Below are 23,833 nucleotides of genomic sequence, written 5' to 3'. Positions count from 1 at the left end.
TCAGGTTAATATTATTCATAAATAATAACAATTATAAATGGTCTTTATTTAGAGTGGCGAAGTGTAGCAGAATACTATTTTGATAGATTTTTTTCAGTTTTTTATAAACACATTGTGGAAGGTTATATACCAAAAAAAAGGCAATCCATTGATAGGGTTCCATTGAATAAATACATCAGTTTAGCGATTTTTACTCACTGTCATCATGCCTATTGTGAGTTCATTAACTGGACTACAAAACATAATATCGAGTAGTCCTATTTTTATTTTTCTCAAAAAAGTGACTTCAATGTTTTATCTCTTCTTTGGCAAATAAAGAAAATGAGTGTAGAAGTCCGATCCCATGTTTGAAAGCATCGACTCATTGCAGAATCCCCTTCCATTATAGTGGCTTTGAACTTGCAGCTAAACATGTCGTTCTTTCATGAGTTCCTCTTCAACTTTAGTACCTCGGAAGTGCTTCACATGTTTGACAGTGGTGCATTTTGTATTCCTGTTGAAATTAGAGCCGTCGACGACGCTATACGCACTATCATTAAGCGGAATCCTGAAGAATTTTGGACAGCCGAAGACTCCGAAATCTATGAAAAAATGCAAATCGAGTGTACAGCCATAGTGAGGTCTAGATGCATACCACCACCCTTCGAAAGTTTGGGAATGACCATCAAGTATGTTATGATTTGTTTCATGTTCATGCATGAAAATTACCGGGTCTGAGAAAGAAAACGCGTCTTTTTTTATAAGTTTCAGCAATAACCTCTTCATTCGAACGGAATTTCCTACCGGTGAGCATTTTTTTGAGATCTGTGAACAGCCAGTAGTCGCTGAGAGCCAAATCTGGCGGATTTGGTGGCTGAGGGCGCAATTCGAAGTTCAATTCATCTAGTTTTGCAATTGTTTTGATTGACTTGTGAAACGGTGCATTGCCTTGATGAAACAGAATTTCTCTTTGCCATGTGCGGTCGATTCATTGCAATTTTGGCCATTAAATGCTTCAATAACTCTATAAAATATTCACTGTTGATGGTATTCACCTTCTCAATATAGTCGATGAATACTACACCACTCACATCCCAAAATGTTCAAGATTACCTTCTCCTACCAGCTAAAGCCCCACCCGTTTGGTTCTATGGCTAAACGTGTTACTTAAATACATCATAATATATTCTTCCAAATAAAAATATTCTACATGAGATTCAAAACAATTTCTAATTTATAATCTACAATACTTCAACATGTTTCAGGAACATTCCGACTGATGCATCTAGATTCGAATACCTCATAGTAACTGCTGAAAGGTACATAGAAGATGAAATTTATGGTATCGTGGAGAGATCGTTCACGTTAGCTTTCAAACCAATTAAAAACTGTGAGACCTGGTCAAAGGTAATACAATATATTTACTAGTTATTATTTTTCAAGAAGTTGTGTCTACATTGAGGTCTCAATCTACCTACCCCCCAGGTAGGGGCACGCCTTGTGGGTTTCGTGACTTGTCTCCGGGGTCTCAATCTGCCTACTCCTCAGGTCTCGCCATTGATCTCCTCAAAGATCTGCCTACTTCCAAGCGTCCACTAAGAGAGTCATAGTTACGACCGCACCGGGGGGCCGGTTAGGCCCCCCAGACGCACCCTGGCGTTGGATGCGATCGGGCGTGGTGGGGTGGATTTTCGGGAAATCCATGCGGGTACCGCCCCTCGACCCACACCAACAGTATTTCGCAGGGCTTCCTCCCGCTTCACCGAACCCGGAGTTGCCTCCTTACATCTACTTAGTGTGGCTAACCAAGAGACGGCAGCGTTCGACCGAACGTTCGTACAAGTTAACTAAGCTCGTCTTTCGCCAGAGAGTGCTCGCGTCGCACACCTGCCCCCGCCTACCATGCCAAATCAGTTGGGAATATTGTCCCGGAAGTGGCCGGTCGGGATCCCCTAAGCTCGGATACTAGTAGCTGCGTCCATCCGGGGTCCGACACCTCGAACGTCTGCCTTGATGCCCTCCAAGACTAGACTCGGATACTAGTGCCCGTTGGAAGGACCGCGAGCCCCGACACCTCGAACGCTTGGATCCGTACAGAAGCAGGCGAGGATCACGGAACAGCATGAGCTGTCCAGTGCCTGAGTAAGGGGGCTGCAATGCACCCATGAATGGATTACCGCAACCCTGTATCCCTTTACCCGCTAGTGGAGCCCCTGCCCCTAAGAGGCCAACGCCAGTTGGAGATGAGGCTCGCTAGCCTCCAGCCGCGAGCGGGCACTCACCTCCCCCCTAGAACTCATGTTAGGAAAGTTCCCTTTCCAACGTTTGATGAGTAACCGTCGAGGACTCTTTCGAGCATCCTCTACACATCTTATGTCGGAGACGTCGCGCCCATTACCCTTATAGGTGCGGGATAGGGCGGTTCGCCAACAACTTTTGGGTGTACGCCGTGTGGTCTGCACCGCATACCCTTACGTTACCCCAAGGGGCACTCATGTTAGGAAAGCTACCTTTCCAGCGTTGGATGAGTAACTGCCGAGGGCTCTTGCGAGACACCTATCCCACACATCTAGCTTGAAACCGGCCAACGCCTGTTACCCGCAGGTGCGGGATTGGGTGGTTGACCGATAACTTTACTAGGTCAGTGCGGTGTGGTCTGCACCGGGGGCCTGTCAAACACCCATAAGAGAGAGACAGTGGTTCCCCCGCCACTCACCCCTTGTGGAGACCAGCGGCGGGGGAAGAGAAGTAGGCAGTTCGAGTCCTCGGAGAGAAGTAGGCAGATTCACATCTCAGTGTGGTCATACCTTTTCATAATGGCTTCAAAGTCGAAGTCGAAAAGCCAAGCAATTATAAACGCCAGACACGGTTCAACCCCGACTTCAATCATATTGCTGATATATACAGGGTGTTTCCTAATTACGGTACGAAACTTCAAAGGATGATTTTTCAGGTCGTTTCAAGTGAAAAGTTTTTAAAATATCGGAAGTCTGCTCTGCCACAGCTGACTTGTCCGTTTGACCCCGTCTGCAGTTTCATGCTCCTTTGCTGGAATTGCAAATGCTGCTTCTCAATAGCTTGGAACTGGATTCCATTCCGCAGCTTCCTGAGAACTTTTTTCCAAATGAATTTGATTTACAGCGATTCAAATCCAAGGTGAATCGCTTCTTTCACACAGACACCGCAATTAGAGTGCCTTAAAGATTTTCCTGTAGTGTTTTGTCCATAAAAAATAAACCTGAGAATAATGGATTCAAAACTTGAATCCAAAACTTCTGTTCATTATTCTTCAGTTGTTTCTAGAAAGGTGAATATTTTGTCTAATGAATTCATCAGTTAGAAATACGATAGTAATAGTCATTAGGATTCAAATTACTATCAAAGCGTAACACAGAATTCGTTTGATTAGTATTGTGACGACTGCTATCGCTATCGTATAATATCGAAACACGTGTCGCGGTTTTTTTGAACTTTCAATTGGAAGTTTCACATCGAAGTATTTTTTTAATAACACATGGGCTGAAAAAGTCCTGGGCCTAAGAATGAAAACGATAGATGAAATCTATATTGACTGTTTATCACGAGTTCGAAAACGAAATAGCAAGTCTGTTTGAAAGTGTTTTTTGCAGAATGTCATGGAAGAACTCTTAGCCTACGTCCTGAGGAATTTCAAAGATGAAGACAGAGTTGGATTTGTTTTTGAAAACCAGAAACCGCTGCCCCACAAAGCTAAAGCAAAATTTCCAATAATAGAAAAACGAAAATTGAATACCGTGGTCATCTTTGCTTGCTTGATTTGTACTTTCTACCTGGGCAGTTTGTCAAATGAAAGCGAGACGATGATATTGACAGTTTTGAGGTTGCCAAAACCGTTCCAAAAAAATTCTTTCGAAGACGACAATAAATTGTATTTTGACGACCTGGTGAGGTATATTGTTGGCAATGAATATAAATGAAAAACGACGTGTTGGTTTCGGCTATTACAAGTTTTAATGGAAGTATGACATGTGACAACAGAATCTTCTTCTTCTACTTTTTTTACAAACTCTGATATTTCTTTCACGATATTATTTTATTTCAATATCGGGGTTGATCACATAAACCGTAGAGGTTTCCTGTTTCACTTAAAAAAAAATGAAACATGTTCCATACATAGTCAGTAACAACAAACATTAATGATATTTTTCTGAAACATCCAAATCTCATGCCATTCTCATCAATCAGCATCAACAGACATGTATAAAAAGAATTATGCAGATCAATACATTTTAATGAGTTTATAGGCATTTCCAGGAATTTCTTTCATTATTTCAATAAGGCTTCCTTTCATTCTCATCTAGTCATTTATAGGTGTTTTTGTGAAATAGTTTTAGGTCCACTAAAATATTTTTTCACGTCAACTTCTTTTAAAAATTTTAGTATAGCACCACATCCATTTTTTAGAAAATCACTCATCAGAGTCACCTCCACGCTGTCAACTTTCAAAAATTTGGTAGTCTATTGCATGTTTTATGAAACTGACATGCTGTTTTATTTTAATGTGTATTTTTTTATTTTCTATAGGTCTTTATGTACTGCAGATGCGTAATTTTGTATACACGTGTTTAAAAAAAATGTGTCATACGATTTTTTTGAATTGTTTATTGAATGTCATTTTAGTGAATAAATATACCATTATTACATGAGTATTTAAATGAGTGGTTTGTTCTCTGTATTTGGTAGCAGGAAACCAAGAAATCCAGCACCTGAAATAATTAACATATTTATTAATGTATATAGGTAAGCAATAGAAGATTTAAGAATAAATTAGAGAAGATGAAATCCATCTAATCTATACAAACATAGTGAAAATCTCACAATAAAGTACGCGATTAACATTTTTGCCAAAGAGCAGAAATTCATGGTGTACCCACTTCAAGACATTTCAAAATGAGGTTTTCATTCAAACTTTTTATCCGTCAACTCACCTGCTATGAAACCACCTACAACCAGGAAAAGAGGAGCGCATCCCCAATTGAGAAGGGTCGGTACAAGAAGATTTCCTCCCATGGCACCAGCTCTGGCCCAACACATCACTATGGCCACCGTGAAGGTTCTGAATCAAAGAAAAACGTTGATTGATGTGACACTGATCTTTCGAAACAAAAAAGACATCCAAAAAATTATTCTTGTCTTTTCCCCGCCAGGGTAGTTTCTGAGGAAGGTGATAACATTTTCCGTAGCCATCTATGGGTTTGACAGAAGACTCATTCCACGAATATTGAAGATGAGAGAGGCTCGCAAAGGCGGTCAGTTGCAAAGTCGAGCTTCGACATAAACCACCATCGTTTGTCTTTCACTGAAGTTTTCACTGCAAGGCAACTAGAGGTGGTGCTAGAAATACCTGTCGCAACAAAGAAAACACAAACATTTTTGTAGACACTTCGATTGTCTCACCACTTTATGGCAACGAGGCGTGTATCAGATGTTGAAATCTGAGATTCGCCACGTTTCAAAAGTTTATCAGGTTTGAAATTTGGAAGCAATCTTCTGCTTGGGTTAACCGTGCCACAAGCGTGGATATTTTTGGTCTTGAGGTCTTCTAACAGCTGTACACCAGTAAAAAAATTGTCAAAATAGACAACGTGATGCTTTTCCTCCATACCTTTCAGTAGATTTTCCACCACCCTAGTACCCAAGCTTTTCTCCGTATCTTCGGATTTCCCGGTATAAATTTCAAATTTCTGGCAATAACCATTTTTATTTGCTAACATCCACACTTTGCAGCCCCTTTTGATCGGCTTCTTCGGGAGATACTGTTTCAATGTACTCTTTCCTTTGAATTTGATCATCAATTCATCGATGGCCAACTCCCTAGAAGGAGCCATGCAGTCCATGAAATTTTTAGATATTTCGTTCAGAACGGGCCGTAATTTATAAAGTTTGTCATAGTCTGGCTCTCCTTCGGCATCAATATTGTCAATTTTCTGCATGAATTCTTCATAAGTCATACCCTGAAGTTTGAATGGTAAGGATTCCATCACGAAACGATGGAAAAAAAATCATTGTTGAGGGGCGGTGGTACAAATAAGGTACCACAACACTACACAAAATTTTTCAATGATGAATGGATAAACTCGAATGATTCCGTGCACAGCATAGTCTACAGACATCATCAAAAACAGGAGTAATAATTTACAAAAATATCCCATTGTTCTACTTACTTTTGTAGGAGTTTAATAAGAAGAGAACACAATTCACGATACGCTTCAGTGATCATAACCTAAAATGACGCGTATTGTTGAAAATAGCGGTAGAAAGGAGAACCGTGTCATCGGCGTGGAAGGTCACTGGTGTAAAGTGAGTACAGCGTCGGAGAGACCACGGCCCCTTGTGGTACCCCAGCGAGGATCTCTGTTGTCAGTCAGAGAGCCCTCTACTCTAACCTGAAATGTTCTGTCTTTCAGGAAAGATCCAATCCATCGGATCAGGCCCCGAGGCAGGTCGAACGCGATAATTTGTGCAGAAGGCCTTCGTACCATACACGGTCGAAGGCCTTCGAGATGTCTAACAGTACAATGTGTACCTTTTTATTAGTGTTTAACTCGTGGATGGTGTTTTCGACCAGCCTTAGAGCCTGTAACTCAGTGAAGTGTTCTCTCCCGAAGCCAAATTGTTCATCAGGCAGAACATTTCGGTTCTCAACTTCTTCGTTGAGCCTTTGGAAAACGACTCTTTCAGCCAGCAGGTTCTGACCCTGTTTTGGGATCATGACGATAATCGCATGTTTCCATCTTCTGAGGAAGTGTCTGAGGGTTCTCAACGCAGTTGAAAAACTGCCTTGCTCCACAGCATATGCTATATAGGTTGTGTACTTTCTAAGACAGTGATATTTTTGTAACAACTGGCGCCATCTCTTGGTCAGGCCAGATACTTCTGGGACCACCTTGGTAGATAAAATCAGAGCTCAAAATAAAGCAGTCCTGCTTGTCCCAGGATCATAGAGTTCAACTTTGGCTAGACATTCAAAATCTGCTTGACATACATACATCAAAAATATCCCCTGTACGCCGGGGTTACGACATGAGTCCTCCGATGATCCCATAGATGGTGGGGAAGTGAATATGTCCATGTTGAAGTTAAAGAAGCATTGAGAGAAAAACTATTCGTCAGAAATGAATCTGACTTAATAGAAATCTGGTGTGGTTTCCTCAGATTTTCATGTTTGGGGTAGTGAAGAACTTTTCGAAACGAATTATCTGATATTAATGGAATTGAAACAAATATCTAGCTCATTTTGAAGCCACTCGTGAACAATGTTCAGTGGAATGATATGATACCATGGATTCAAGTTCTGTTGTTTGAAGGACCTCATCTATCTCGTATATAATTGTATTTAACTCACCTTAAAGTCGTGGGAAACAAATCAACTATGATACTCAGCATCACATTTCCGCTCATGTTTCCCAGGCCGACGAAAGCTGAAGATAATGCTATGGTAGGTATCGTTCCTTGTGAGAAGTAAAGGCAGCAACACACAATAGCTGCCAATATGGTGTTCATGACTGTAAAATAGAAATCACTTAGAAGTACCTGTGTTCGAAAGGTATGTGTCATTATGTATATAGTGAAAAAATATAAAATAGAATTTTTTCACTTATATCTGGACTTTGGACCTAAGCTAACCTATCTCACATTGTCACCTGTTTGTTTAATGTAGTTTGTTTTCCGCTCCTTTATTCTGCCATTGATTTTTGTAAGTATTGTTTTTTATAACCAACAAAAAACAGTTCATCAATAAATGCCTAAGACTTTGTACGACACTTACTCAACACTTTCTTCTTTCCGAGAATTCTGATGATATAAACAGCAACAAAATATCCACTCACAGAGACAAGAGCAACTATGGAGGAATTGATATAGACAGAGGCATTGTTCACGTTCTGAAAAAAGGGGCAATGTTAACGGGAATCAGTGAATCATTTTCTTTATTGTATGTTTTATTTCTCGGGTGTCGTGTTTATCACTCTGTATGTCTTCATGAAAATAATTTCATTAGATTTCCCAACTCATTTTTCTATATAGTTATCTATCTTGAATTGTGAAGGCTTTCCTCACACACAACCACTGTTTTTTGCTAACCAAGTTGATATCATCAGGGAAGCTAAATCCAAAGAGTAATTCATATAAATCTAAATGAACCATAAATTTCACAAATAAGGCGCATATTAATGACTAATATTCCCCTGGTTCACACTTCTGATTATTACGTACGAGAGTGAACAACAAAAAATAGCGAGATTACATTCCTCTGCATACGATGCCATTTTTTGGTATTCACAATTCAAACTTTTACATGAATCAGTAGTAAACAGTTGAAACGGAAGAGGGCCTAGGTTGGAACCCTGAGGAATACAAGAGGAAGTGAGATATGTTCTACACTCTTAACAATCGCAATGAATGAACTGATCTCTGCCTGATAGAACTGATGAGTTGACTGGTTGTATTTGAAAAACCAGAACCCGTTAGCTTCTTGAACAAAATACCAAAACCAATTTTATTCAACGTCTTCGAGAAGTCAGTGTATATTATTCGTACATCAACTTGACTATTGTTGAATTGTGAAGCGATTGTCACTGTAGAGCGTTCAGAAACAAAGCCAAGTTGATGGTACCGAGCATTACAAAAAATGGCATCATAGAAATCAATTTCAGGACAATAGTGAAATGAAATACAAATGTTTATGTTCAAATCACTGGTGATTTTAGTTGACTTTTGAATAATAATAATGTTTTTATTCAAGGAAATAGTTCATAAAGAAAACAGTGTTACATGAATAATAATGAGTAAACATTGAAAACATTACGAAAGTATTCAAGATACGTGTATGTGATGATGCTAGAACAAACAAACAAATACACACATCGGAAAAGTCTAGGGATATTTTTATAACATACTAAATATCATAAAAATAAATGCATGAGGTCGTTTAATTTCGATTAAATTGGTACACTCGACCACCCCGTATATTTCTATGGGTTGAACAAAGCCTGCAAAAACGGTAACTAATCTTTTATCAAGTTTTTTACAAACTGTAGGTTTTCGGCTAAAATGAATAATCTGAAAGTGTCGAGTTTGTACATTCTATGCAGTTCTTGCTCAGCAATTAAACTGGAAATATTGTGCTTTAACATGGAACGCCATCACTTACCATTGGCTGAGATGAATAGAGCTGTAGGGCTTCTTCAAGATGGCATGCGACAAAATGATGTAGCTCTTCGTTTGGGGGTCTCCCAAAGTGTTATCAGTCGATTGTGGCGGCGTTTCCGTGAAACTGGCAGTCCAGCCAGGGCGAGGACGCGCTACAACTGCAATTCAAGACCGATTTTTGATCTTAACCGCAAGAATACAACCGACAATCACAGCACCTGAGTTGGTTAACGTGTTGCAGCAGACGCACCAGGTAACCATTGGTCGTGATACTGTCAGAAATCGACTGCATGAAGCAGATCTCCACAACTTAGATATCCACCTTTGTCGAGAGGCAATCGCGGTAGAAGGTTAGAGTGGTGTCAAGAACATCAAAACTGGGATGCAAATGATTGGGTCACAATTTTGTTTACAGACGAATCCAGATTTGGATTTCATCCAGATTCTCGTCGAGTAAGACTGTGGAGACGACCTGGAAATAATGAACGTTTGAGACACGTCCAGGAAGTCCACACATACAGAGGTGGTACAGTAATGCTATGGGGCGGAATCATGATCGGCGGCAGAACCGATCTCGTTTTTCCAAATCGCTCCCTCACAGCTCGACAGTACCTCGACACCATTCTTCTACCTATCGTCCGTCCGTTTGCTGGTGCTGTTGGTGAAAACTTCCACCTAATGCACGATAATGCTCGTCCACATGTCGCGCGTCTAGTGACTGACTGGCTCACCAACGAAGGAGTTGATGTATTGCCATGGCCAGCACAATCACCGGACCTGAATCCCATCGAGCATGTGTGCGACATGCTTCAACGAAGAATTACTCCGCATATGGGGAACATTCACACAACGTTTCAATTGAGAGAGCTTTCAATCGCTGAATGGGCAAATGTACCTGAACAAGACATTGACAATCTCATTTTGTCGATGCACGATAGATTAGCGCCGTAATAAACCAGCGTGGAGGCCATACTTGGTACTGATTCCAATTTTTTTTGTATTATGATTTTTTTTCGGGGTGCCAAAGAAGAGCCATATTTTTTTTTAGTTTTGCTTATATGCGCACTCAGTATTTTTGACCATTTAATAAATTTTGTTGTAAGTTACATTCGTTTAATAATCACCCGTCAACTTTTTTTCCCTAAAGCGATCTAAAAAAAAAATTGCCATTTTTAAAAATATCCCTAGACTTTTCCGATGTGTGTATATACATACATATGTAGTACACATAACCGTAAACACTAACTGTTTCACACATCTAGTAGCGGTAGTGATAAAATTTTTCAAGGATTCCTTCTTCGATAGTGCTGTTATGATTCGACATGTCAAAATTATTATCAAATCTGAGGTTTCTTTGATATATCTGATGTGTGGGGTGAAATTTCTTCACTGAAAGCTGGATTGTTATTTTTGTATCAGTTTGTGAATGAAACAAGCGTAATGCAATTTTTCTATGTTTTACATTTTCTTGTAATGCACTGTTTGAATTTTTGGTGAAGTAATGAATATTACATCCCAACACCGAACCTTTATTTTTGAAACATCGACACGTGTTTCAATCACTAAGTGATCATCATGAGGAAGATTGAACTCAATCTTACTCTCTAAACTTAATCTTCCTCTTGAAGATGATCACTTGGTGTTTGAAACACGTGTCGAAGTGTTAAAAATAGCGTTTTGGTGTTTGAATTTTCAACAAATTCAATTGATTGATTGAAGGGATAGCATGATTTCTGTAATTCAGGCTGAATATTAGTCTAATGCAGGCATTTTGTACTTCCTGCGTTCTTGCAGGAGTTGTGGAATTGCTTATTTCAACTAATTGGAAAAAGGAAGCAAGATTAAGTCTCACATCTTGGCCGCAAAATGTAACCTTCTAACACAGAATTAGTTATAATGTTTCAGACAAAATATTTCGTTAACGAGGACACAAATAAAGTTATAGTCATACGCATTTCTTTTTTTCTGACTTGAGAACTCACCGTTAGACAGATTTGATCCGTTGTGTTTTTAGGCTTTAACACTTCCATCATAGAACATAAGCTATCACTCGAACCATTGTTGAACATTTGGTAATCTTCAATAGCCTGGAACATTTGTGGTATCCACAAACGTAACATATTCAAGCTGAAAACACACAAACATTCCATTTTACCCTATGTTTTGAGTTATAGCAATTTTTAGAACGCTACGAAGGACGATTTCACTGTTATGGGTGTACCTCAAGACTATACGTTAGGGGCTATTGATGGATAACCATAGAAATAGTTATTTGCGTAACAATTTCGGAAAATACTGTTTTTGGAGTCGTAAGCCTAATTTATTCTCTCTATAAACAACATTCTTTCTTTTGAAAGATGCTGTAACCTTCGGGAAAGTGACTGCGTCTACATTTCTCTTCACCAAAATGGTACTTTCCTAACATCGAGTACATGCTCCACAAGGTAAAGGATTACAGAATTCTGCATCCACAGAGGTCAGTGTCAACTTGTTCAAAGAAAATAAAAGGCATCATTGGTACTTTTCATCTCCTGAAAACCGAACTGGGTCTAGTCACAAGTTTTTCAATGTTAATTTGAATATTTTAGCAATGATGGACATTTTTGAATATGAAGAAAATTCTCGTTGCTGTACTCATCAAGAAAAATGAAATGAAAGACCCCATTTCATCATTTGAATAAAGGGAATGTGAATTTCTGGAACGTCAACTAGCGTTTCCTAATATGACTAATAACCAGTCCGTGCAGAGCTTGGATGTTGTTAAATCATCTGAAAATGGAACTTTCAACAGGTGATGATCTACTGCAGTGGTCGCCAACCTGTCGATCGCGAGCTACCGGTAGCTCGCGGAAGCAATTCTGGTAGCTCTCACAACGATTTTAATTTAAAAAATACAAACTGCAAAAATCAGAGAAGCTTCCGAAAATTCCACAAAAAAATCTAATTGTCATAATATTAAACATAATCAGCGGCAACGTTGCGGTGAGTGATCTGCCGCTGACGCCATCAAGCTAGAATCGGCTAGAACCGACCAGCCGGACCAGCGCGTTAGTGTTCGAGAACGATCTGGATTGCTTTGAACAGGATAAATACGCACGGCGCGGCGACATTGCGTTTAGTTTAAAACTGAACGCGTAACCAACTTCCAGCGGTTGGTTTAGTAGAGAACAACAAAAATAATATTATGGCAAGCAGTTGTAAGAAGGTAAAGACATACCACTTTCATTCGGAATGAGAAGAACAATACTTTTTTACAGAAGTTAAAGATGAAAATGTGTGTTTGTTATGTAATACTTCGGTATCCGTTGCTAAAAAAGGAAATATTGAGAGACATCATAAAACTGTACATTCTAATTTTGAAAAATCATTCCGCCGCCAGAAAGGAGAAACTGGAACAGTTGAAAAAGCAGTTAATTGGACAACAATCAATATTTTTAAGAACAGTCGACAAAAATAAGGCTGCAACTGAAGCATCGTACCGTGTGTCCCAGATAATTGCACAAAAAAAGAAACCTTATGAAGACGGGGAAATGATAAAACAGGCGTTTTTAGAAGCTGCTGATTCGTTATTTGCCAACTTTAGAAATAAAAACGAGATAGTTTCAGCTATAAAATCTATGGAACTTTCTGCTAATACAGTGATGAGACTTGTAGAAGTAATGAGCAATGATATTTTTTCACAGTTAAGAACTGACTTAGATAACTGTGTTTATTTTTCACTTCAACTGGATGAATCAACAGATGTTGTTGACACTGCCCAGATGGCCGTGTTCGTCAGGATGGTTTTTAGTGATTTTACGATTAAAGAAGATCTTTTGAAGTTCATTCCACTGAAAGGACACACTACTGGAAATGAGTTGTTTTCTCATTTAAAAAATATTATTTCTTCCGAGAAAATTCCATTATCGAAAATGGTAGGCTTGACAATCGATGGCGCTCCAGCTATGGTGGGTTGTGATAAGGGTCTGGTGGCGTTATGTCGTAAAGATGAAACTTTTCCGCAATTTCTCTGTTACCACTGCATTATCCATCAGCAAGCATTATGTGGAAATTTCCTGAAACTAAACAACGTTATGAAACTGGTGGTAAAAATTATGAACAAGATTAGAGCTCAAGCGTTACAAAGAAGATTATTCAGAACCTTGGCCGATGAAGTTGACTGTCAATACGGGGACCTACTCCTTCACTCTGAAGTCCGATGGTTAAGTAGAGGACGGGTGCTGAAACGTTTTAATGATGTCCTATTTGGCATAGTTCAATTTTTCAAACAACGCGATGAACCGACCCCGGAACTAAAAAATTCAATCTGGCTATACATGAATGTATAGAGTTTCAAATTGATTACTTCCTTCCTTTCTTTGGAAGATTCTCTCATCCTTTTTTTTTGTATCAGATGGAGTAGTAGAAAGCCAAGACCACTATTATAATATTCATGCAGTCATTGTTCACTGTGGTTCTGGTGTTCAATTTGGTCATTATTACGCCTTGGTCAAAGACGAAACGGACTGGTTTAAGTTTGACGATAGTCCTGTCACGAAGTGTTCTGGCGATGTATTGAATTTATTGGAGCCTCTGGCGACACCCTAAATTTGGTTTTATGAGAGAGAGGACATTGGCAGATCAAGATCTTCAGATGATGTGGTGCTGCAGGTTTTTTCGGATTTTCCTGCAGCTGAAAAAGCAAATGCGCCACTGGAATCAATATAGTCGCCCTGGAGCGCTAATTAATTTTCAATTGTCATTGTTGTTTTATAATTCCATGATTTGTGTTATCAATAAATTGACATAACCTCTCAACAAAGTTTGTAAACAATATACCTAATGGTTATGAATAGAGAATTGAACATGGGAAAACGAATTCTTTCATAGGATTAGTTTTGAGCTATAAAGTAATTTACCACCAAATACATGAATTTCAGAAACTTCGGTGAATTAAAATTCAAATAATAATTCAAACGTAACATATTATTGAAGTGAGTCCCCACGTTTTATTATCCTTCCTTAATATAAACATGTGAATGTCCCATTATATACTGTACCTATTCGAATTCAACGTATTCCCACCTTTGTATAATCAGCATTTGAATGAACCCGACCAAAAGGAATTTTGTAACGTAAGGAAAACGAAATAGAGGCTTCAGTTGCTGATATCCTTCTGCAAGAGCTTGCATCTTTGATCTGTTTGCTGATACGTGTCCCCCATATGAGTTAGAATTGATTTTGGTTTCATCCACCAACTTTTTTATCTGAAATACAACACAAATGGAAAAAATGTTTTTGATCATATTCATATAGACTCACAGGACTCTCAAAACCGTTATTTTTAACACTTTGACACGTGTTTTCGATCACCAAGTGATCATCTTCAAGAGGAAGATTAATATATCAAAAATGTATATTTAAATGCCCCCTCCCCTCCGCCCCTGCTTTCAAACCGATGAATGGATATAAAAATCGAAGGCTAAGCCATCAAAGCAAGAGTTTGGCAGCGATAAGATGCTTCTTCCCAAATACAACGAAAGCTATAAAATCAACATCTAGCTGTCATTATTTTCGAATCATACTTAACCCTGCGGGCTAATTATACATCATTCTTTCAATTTTATTCACTGTCCTGATCGAAATGAACCAATGATATCAAAAATCAAATATATTTGTGACAAAATATTGAAATTTTGCAAAAATACTTCTACAGAAATTCATAGATCCAAACTCTACTGGGACAACTCAAATGAATATGTAAATCAAATAAAACACACCAGTACACTGATTTATATAACCTCATGAAAACGAAAGAACAATTCAAACTCCTTCTGGGAAACCGACAACTTATGTGTGATATCCAAAAATCTCAAGACAATAATCGGAAATTTCCAATTCGAATGGAAAGTAGTCTGTAGAAAAGATGAATATGTTTTTCCTTCAAGTCAATTCTTCAGAGAACTTTTATTTTCATACTTCTGGAGCAACAACGGGCCAAGAACAGAACCCCGAGGGAGTTCGAATCAAGGAGGTTACATACAGCACCATCTGCCCGCGAGTAGATCAAGCAAGGAGGGTTACAAACAAGCATACAACCATACATAAATTCAGGTGCAGCTAATAAAAGCGTGTTAATTAAAAACAACTGTATATTTTGATCTAACTTTTATCATCTGGACATAGTGAACAAGAATACTTACAGGAAATGTTTCTCGTGGTTTTCCTGTATTAATACTATAAACCATTTGCAGAATTTTCAAAGCTTTATCATTGTCTCCCATTGACATCAGAAATTTTGGGCTTTCTGGAAGGAACAGGTAAATTATACCGCTCACAAAAGGAGAGAGCCCGCATATGAAAAGGAGCAGATTCCATGAGTGCAATTCTGTAAAATAAGTATTTCCTTCATCAACACCACTAGCCTATATTTTAAAGAAATGAATAGGGTGTTATCAAAAATAACCCAGATACTTTTTTGAAAACTATGTGGACTGTAGAAAAGATGATTATGCTTTTTCTGTAAGTCAATATGTCAGGAAATTTTCATTTTTGTATACTAGGAACAACAATGGACCAAGTATAGAACTCCGAGGGACCCCACATGTTACTGACTACGATTCAGAAGCCTCATTATTGAGAGAGACTACTTGGTTTCGATGTGATAATAATGAAACCATCTCCGGAACGAAATCCCTTAAGCCATATTAGTCCGGTCAAATTAGACTACAATATAACAGTAAAGCTACTTAAATTCCCACCAAGCTGAAAATCAGTAAGATTGCGAAAAATATTGAAAATAAAATTTGAAAGTTTCCCATTTTCCCTCTGTATGGAAAAAATTATTCAAGGTCAAACGTCAAAAAAAGGGTTTTTCGCAATTCCCAGCAAAACTGTAAGTTTCATGATAAAGATACTAGAGACAAAAATTGTAGATCATGAAATTATCTACTAAATATGTATCAATACATTCAAAATTTAATTCAAAACTAACAGATACTAGCCAAGTGATATTTTCACCAGGAAATCACCTAATTGTCATATTATTGAACTTTTCTTGAAGTTGTCCGTATTGCCAAGCTCAAGAAAAACACCCAACTAGGAAATGTTGAAAATCAGGAATATTCGACCCACAGTTATCAGCTGGAATAGCTTTAGTTTTTTTTTTTGTTTTTGTTTTTCATCATTTTTCTTAATTTTTTCTGTTTGACTACATTGTGACATTGTACACAACTCATTCAATTCTCCTAACATTAATTTGTTTCTTTCACAAATTCGCAATCTTATATTTTTTGATTAATATTACTGAAGTTTTTTCCCAACACCAAATCGTTATTTTTAACATCTCGACACGTGTTTCGATCACCAAGTGATCATCTTCAAAGAGGAAGTTTAGAAAATAACTAAACAATTTTCAGCTATATGAAAATTAGTTTCACAATATTGCCTATCTAAATTTATTTTTGCCATGTGTCCTTATGTAGTAATCAGTAAACCCACCAATATTACTTTAACAAGCTATATAGTATGCTCTTTGGTATAGGTCCGTCATCGTTATTCATAATATTATTGTGTTTACTTATTTCTTCTACAGTTTCATAGGCATCTAGTTGCCTGTTGTTGTTAACTTTTCTAACTAATCTTAATGAACTGAAGTCTATGGAATGGTTTTGTTGCAAAATATAATAGGCGACTGCTGATTTTTCAGGTCTTCCATATTTTAAGTGTGATATGTGTTCCTTATATTTTAGAGAGTGTAGAAATAAGTAAACAAAATAATATTATGAATAACGATGACGGACATATACCAAAGAGCATAGTATACAGCTTGTTAAAATAATATTGTTGGGTTTACTGAATACTACATAAGGACACATGGCAAAAATAAAATTAGATAGGCAAAATTGTGAAATTAATTTTTATATACCTGAAAATTGTTTTATATACAGCTATAACAGTTAAACACATATTGTAGAATAATAGATAAGGAAAAATTGTAAAATTAATTTAGGTTGGTATACCTGTATGGGTGGTACATCTGGATGGTTTATCTGTATGGGATATATCTTTGAAGATGTTCACTTGTAGATCAAAACACGTGTCGAGGTGTTAAAAATAAGGATTTGGTGTTGGGAAAAACCTCCAGTAATATTCATTACTACACCAAAGGTTCCAAACAGTGCATCATAAGTATTTTTTCATTGTTTGATTTTTTTCAAGTTTCCACATTATATCCTATTGTAACAAACTCATTTGAGTATATATCAATTCTGGTACCTTTTTAGGTAGGTATTTTTCAAAAATTCCATCTTTCATTTTTTTCTCATATTTCAAATGTTTCAACACTTTTCTGGACAAAGGAAAGCCAAATCTCAAACATTTCACCTCTAATGTCTTTGGCTAATATGCCTGTGTCTGTATCTATACCCTGATATCTACATTTATCAAAGCATCTGTGTTTTGATCTATACATCATATCTTTACCTAGGAACCCATTGAAAAGGGACCATTTCCAAGATAATGGTAGAATGCCCCATGCCATGAGAGGTAAAACTAGTTGTGCAACACTATTCAGGCCTCCGTTTATCATCTGAATCATCGATCGATATTTTGAACTATGAAATTCGGCTAAGTATGTTGCCATCGCTGCAAACGGTCCGTTTATTCTGAAAACAGAATTTGGCATTACATCCCAAGTGCTATATAATTCCTTTTTTTAATAGACTAATTTACTCACATCACTCCTCCAAGGAACTTACAAATCATCAACTGTAATTTACTTTGGGAAAAAGCACTCCCAAAAACAAAGAATGCGTTGAAGAAATACCCATAAACCATCAGTTTCTTTCTTCCTAAAGTATCGAAAAGAAATCCCCATATCATTCCAGATGATATCATTCCTGGAAAAATAGAATTCAATTTCGAACTGTAAGACACTTCTCTTAAAATTCCACGATATACAGGGCGTTTTCCAACTATGGCTGACATACACTTTATTCGTGAATTAGCAAATGAAAATGTGGAAGAAGCACGGGTAATTCACCAGGACAGAGTGATTCCATGTGCTGAAATATTCAAAAGGCTACATGCTAGATTATGTGAGACTGGGAGTTTTAATAAAAATGCAGGTGGTGGAAGACCAGAAACTGTAACAACGCCTGAACTAAAGGAAACTATAGTTGATGCGATAGAAAAAGATCCTTCAAATAGTACAGAAAGATTGCACTGCGGCTGGAAGTCAGTCCAAAAACCGTATGGGCAGTACTGAAAAGAAAACTCCTATACCTATATCACGTACAGTCCAAGCTCAACTGCCCCGGCTTTTCACCCAAGATTAATATTTTGCAGGTGGTTGATTCATACGCTGGCTCACAATAATAATTCTTCACCAAATATTTTATTTACGGACGAAGCAATTTTTTCACGAGTAATTTTCACAATTACCATTTTTAAGTCGACGAAAATACCCACATTCTCAGAGAAATCCATTTTCAGCAACACTTTCTGTTGAATCCATAATGAAGATGGGTCCCCAGGCAAAAAAGTTTGTCTATGGTCATCTGAAGGCTCTCGTTTATAAATCTCCTGTACTAGATGTGAATAACTTGAGGAATCGAATATTTGACAATTGCAATGCCATAAGGAATACTTCAGGCATTTTTGAATATGTCAGACAGTCAATCTAGTTCGGGCTAAATAAGCCCCTTATTACTTCACATAATTGTAGCAAATTTCAACCTAATTGGTGTAAGGATATTTTTAGTATTTTTTTAACTTCAACACTCTGTATCTCTGTTCCTATGAACATATGTTCATAGGAACTTTTGTTCTTGAAACGACAAAAAACATCACTCGCTGAAGTTTTGTTCCGTAGTTAGGTAACACCCTGTATTTGTGTTTTGTTTATAAATACGTACCAGCATATGTTATAGAATTCAAGTATCCTTTGTCCTGCAAAGACAGATCTAAGTCACATTGAGCTGGGGCGAAGATATATGACATGAGAGTTGTTTCAAATACTGGTGCAAAAATTCCTAGAATCGATGAAATTATGAGTAGAATGTTGAATTTTCCGAAACCCGTTTCGGTAACAGCTTCTTCGAATGTAGCTGCTTCATTTTCTGAAACATTGATAGTTAAAGAGCTTCACAAGTTGATCCACACATCTCTTCTATTCTCTATGGGTTGTATCAGAAGTGAGTTTTTTGTGTTCATAGAATTGGCAATATTGAAGAGTACTTTGACTTTTCATTAGGTTGTTCAAAAAGTTCTGCCCGATGTGATGTGTTTCTGTAGGTCTATATCTCAATAAATATTCATTGTACTGTGGCGTGGTAACCAAGGGCCGATTGTGCGCCTGATCGTAGTTGTCTGATTTCAAGTAATTGACTATATATGGATAGCGATGGTAGTGGTAGCATACCCATTTTTTTAAAAAGCGGCTCACAGTGATATCTATAATTGGCATTCATCAATATTCTGACTGCTTTTTTCTGAAGTCTGAAGATTTTAATGGAGTGAGAGGAATGACCCCACAAAACTATGCCATAATTCATACGTGAGTGGAACAAAGCAAAATATGAACTTCTAAGGGCGTCAAGAGACAATACTCTATTTAGCTGTCGAAAAGCAAATATACTCTTACACAGCTTCGTACTCAGTTCATCAATGTGTCCATACCATGATAAATTCCGGTCAAGAGTGAGTCCTAGTAGTTTGGCAGTATCATCGCCATTTTCAGTGGTTTCAATATTTGAGGTCGTCAACACGACCTTCTGGGTCTGGGTCTAATTTCAACTGATATGTTGTGAACCACAGAGACGCATGTCTCAGAGTATCATTAGTAATTGATGGTAATTCGATTATGTTTTTCTGAGACATTGTTAGAGTTGTATCATCTGCGAAAAGAACACATTTACCTGGTGACATAAAATGACTGAAGTCATTGAAATACATCAACAATAGCAATGGTCCCAGAACGGATCCCTGCGGTACACCTTTCTTGATAGTTTTATTGTCAGACATGTTTCCATTCACACACACAGATTGGGTTCTGTTACATAAGTACGACTGAAATAAACTGAGTGGTAGCCCCCTCACTCCATAAAACTTAAACTTTTTGAACAGAACATCGTGCGAAACGCAGTCGAATGCTTTAGACATGGTTAATATCACATGTACACCTCTCTCAAGACCCTCGATAACCAGACTCACAGTTTTTCGAATTACATTTGTTGTTGATCTACCCGTTCTGAATCCATATTGATCTTCACTAAATAATTTATTATCGATGAAAAAGTTCATGAGCCTGTTCATCAAAATAATTTTAACAGACAGAGACCTGTCTCCTTTTTTAAAAAGAGGCAATACCTTTGTACATTTAAACATGTCTGGAAACACCCTTTTTGTATACACGAGTTGAACAAAAATGTCAGAGGATATATTAATAATTGTTTCAATTATACCCTTGATCATTGCACTGTTCATACCGTAAATATCTAAGCAAGAAGAATTTTTCAAGGATATCACTGCATCAATTATTTCTGATGGCGTTACAGGTTCAAGAAAGAATGAAGAACATGATGATTTAGCACCATTAAGTAAATCATTCGATGTGAATTGGACTTTGGGTAGTTCTGAAATAACATTTAATGAAGAATTCATTAAAATAGTGTACTTTTTACACTGATGATGGTCATTTAAATTTTTTGTCATATTTTAGCTTATGACTATATGAGGTCGTTAAGCAATTTTCGGACAATTTTTCTCTACGAATTGAAATTGAACCCTTCGGAGCTTGGTACCAAACATAGATAGGGATGAACTACGATGTCTAACAAGCCTTCTTACAGGTCACTGTCATTTGAATCATCATATGTAGAGACTAGGACTATAGGAAGACAGTGTATGTCACCTCTGCTCTGATGATGAAACAGCAGAGCACATACTTTGTGCCTGCCCCGCTGGGGATCTGACCTGAAAAACCACTCACCATACAAACTAATCGGATTTGTTAAGAAGCTGGGTTTATTTGGTAGAGTGTGAATGGTTGTGAGCCACAATAAAGCCTTGCGAGTTGCGGTATAGGATCGAATAGACCCACTCACTTTGGAGCTAACCTAATGTAACCTATGCGGTTTTTGACGGTTTAAAACGTATTGCAAAGGTCAAAAAACTCGAGAAGTGGGTACTCCACGATTTGAACAATCGACAAAATCTGTTACTTTTCGAAATATGTTTTTCTTTACTGTTGCGCAATTAAAACGATCCTTTTTTGGATCGCATCATCACGTGTGATGGAAAGCAGATCCTGTACAATAACAGGAGACGTTGAGGCCAGTGGTTGAACACCAATGAACCATCTGGACACTTTCCAAAGGTAAAAACACCATGGTTACTGTATGGTTACGAAATGTACAAAATTTGTGTTAGCAGCAGCCGTTACTGAGCAACAGAAGAGGCAAAAATGCCCTACCTCGCTTATTTCTATCGAATTGAATGCGTAGGTATTTACTGAGATTTTACAGTATGAAACAGACTCATCAAAACCAACAAAACTTTGGAAGCAACCTAATTTCACCTGATATCTTCAATTTTGTTCATTTCAGTTTTCGATTCATCACATAGAAGCAAATTAATGAAATTTATTTTCACCCACCTCTTTTAGAGTCGGATTTTCTTGGACCATCTAACACAAACACCGAATTTTCCTTTTCCATATTCGTTTCATCTAGGCACATGCGTGAATATATCAAAGTTATTTCATCTGAATCAGTTTGATTCCCCCAATTACACTTGTGATACAAAAGACTACTCATATAAATATCTGTGCTCAACAGTTTGTTATTATTAGGATAACTTCTTATCAATAACTGCGAGTATGAATAGCAAATTAAATTACAAAATCAAAACTACTGCGTGTACGAATAAACTATGTTTTGTTCTTTGGCCAGGTCAGGCTCCGTGGAAATCAATGTCTTCAAATAAATGAACTCTTCCTGAGCAACTTCTTAGTAGTATCAGCCACTGTCCCAAACATTGTGTTCAGAAGTTACTATGTCCACTACCAAGACAAAGAATAATGATAATACGATGGTCTAGAAAGATCTAAATGGTCAAATTCGTGGGATGACTTCGAGGATGAGAGAGGTGAATTGACCAAACGCTCAGAGGAAGATTGGAAGCATGAGTACAAATTCTCTTCGGGGATGGAAGAGGTGGATTACCGATATGCTCAGAGGCGGATTGGGATACAGGGAAAATAGTAATAGCACAGATAACAAGAGTTCATCCACTGGAGGGGTTTTATCCCCACTGTTATCGCCCAGATTGGCGGAAGACTTGCTAAACCACAACCGCAAGGTTGTAACCCTAAGTCATTTCGAACGCGCAGTTTCTGAAGCGGATGCAGTTTTTGAAGAAGTGTAATCCTCATCCTCTTTTTCAGTTCATTTTGTAACAACAATGTCTTTTCCGATTCAATCCTCAATAATTCAGTCTCAAATGTAGACCTATCGGAGGTTGTTTTTGTGGGACAAATTTTTTGTTTTTTTTTCGTAGAAGTGGAAGGCGCAGCAAACATCCTTCATTTCTTAAAATGTGGTATGTTCAGGTTCATCGGTAATTTGTGTTTCATCTTCACTCTCGTCGGTATTTTGAGTCGAGTTTTGAGTATTGCCATTCACTTGGCTTGATGAATCCACTCTGTCCTGTAAATTACCCTCAGTATTCCTGGGACGAAGAACATCTTTCAAAAACAACATCTGATAAAAAAAAGCTCCATTTACCGGTATATTCAGAGGCAGACTCTTGCGACAATCCCGATTTTCCGTTTGGAACTTTATTTAGTTCCTTTTTGAAGTGATCCCTCAAATTTCTCCACTTATTTTTTGCTTCGTCTTCTGAAAGAAAAAGAAATATTAGAATAGTAATAGCACTATTATTATTTCAATATTTGTTATATTAACTTATTATTTAATTAATCATTTAAGAGGTATACATGGTCATAATCTATTTATTTTTTTGTATTTCAGGTATCTGGCTACTGAAGTATCTTTTAGGCAACTAGCTTTTTCTTTCCGTATTTCAAAGACTGCTGTGTCGGCTATAGTTATAGAAATTTGTAGAGCTATGTGGAATACCTTGAACAAAAGAAGCACATGCCTGTACCAGATGTGAAAAGTTTCGAGAATATCACTGCAGAATTTTACAATAAATGGGATTTTCCTCACTGTGTTGGAAGTGTAGACGGAAAACACATAAGAATAAAAAGCCCATCCAAATCTGGTAGTATGTTTTACAACTACAAGCAGTTTTTCTCTATAATACTTTTGGCAGTAACGGATGCCAAGTACAGGTTTTTGTTAGTAGATGTAGGAGCTTATGGCAAAGATAGCGATGGAGGAGCATTATCAAATTCATTAATAAATGAAAATCTTGAATCAGGTACTTTAAAACTACCGTTCGAAAGAAAATTGCCAAATTCTGAGCTCAAAGCACCTTTCGTTTTTGTTGGTGATGAAGCATTTCCCCTGCGGTCATATCTAATGCGACCATTTCCTAGAAGTCGGCTGAGGACAAATACCCAAAAATCATATTTTAATTACCGCCTGTCTAGGGCTCGGATGGTTGTAGAATGCTCATTCGGTATCATGTCTGCTAAGTTTCGTATTTTACTGAAGGCTAT

General features: G+C 37.6%; 2 protein-coding genes across 4 annotated transcripts; one reads left to right on the top strand and one right to left on the bottom strand.

Annotated features, from left to right (window-relative positions):
• The first annotated feature begins 152 nt into the window (after positions 1 to 152).
• Positions 153 to 4,659, top strand: LOC111509810 (uncharacterized). Of its 2 annotated transcripts, none has more exons than XM_023165638.2 (3): positions 153 to 668; positions 1,245 to 1,386; positions 3,597 to 4,659. In XM_023165638.2, exons 1-3 carry the CDS (start codon positions 412 to 414, stop codon positions 3,933 to 3,935), a joined length of 738 nt encoding a protein of 245 aa, XP_023021406.1. In that variant the 5' UTR covers positions 153 to 411; the 3' UTR covers positions 3,936 to 4,659. The 2 variants fall into 2 exon arrangements, with proteins under 2 accessions (XP_023021406.1, XP_023021407.1); XM_023165639.2 differs by having other exon boundaries at positions 160 to 668; positions 3,609 to 4,659.
• LOC111509809 (synaptic vesicle glycoprotein 2B) lies at positions 4,601 to 22,023 on the bottom strand. Of its 2 annotated transcripts, XM_074185002.1 has the most exons (11): positions 21,806 to 22,023; positions 19,065 to 19,268; positions 17,885 to 18,047; positions 17,632 to 17,813; positions 15,351 to 15,535; positions 14,233 to 14,414; positions 11,151 to 11,295; positions 7,787 to 7,901; positions 7,364 to 7,523; positions 4,947 to 5,074; positions 4,601 to 4,724 (listed from the first exon to the last, which is right to left on the bottom strand). In XM_074185002.1, the coding sequence occupies exons 1-11, from the start codon at positions 21,963 to 21,965 to the stop codon at positions 4,669 to 4,671; spliced, it is 1,680 nt and encodes a 559-aa protein (XP_074041103.1). In that variant the 5' UTR covers positions 21,966 to 22,023; the 3' UTR covers positions 4,601 to 4,668. The 2 variants fall into 2 exon arrangements, with proteins under 2 accessions (XP_074041103.1, XP_023021405.2); XM_023165637.2 differs by lacking the exon at positions 19,065 to 19,268.
• Between the last annotated feature and the right edge of the window lie 1,810 nt (positions 22,024 to 23,833).

This window comes from Leptinotarsa decemlineata, unplaced genomic scaffold, assembly GCF_025532065.1.
Source record: "Leptinotarsa decemlineata unplaced genomic scaffold, Ldec_3_MD MMD2_tig00026361_RagTag_RagTag, whole genome shotgun sequence".
Classification (NCBI taxonomy): Eukaryota; Metazoa; Arthropoda; class Insecta; order Coleoptera; family Chrysomelidae; genus Leptinotarsa; species Leptinotarsa decemlineata.
The sequence above is the reverse complement of the archived record's forward strand: the minus strand, read 5'-3'. Positions and strand labels throughout refer to the sequence as shown.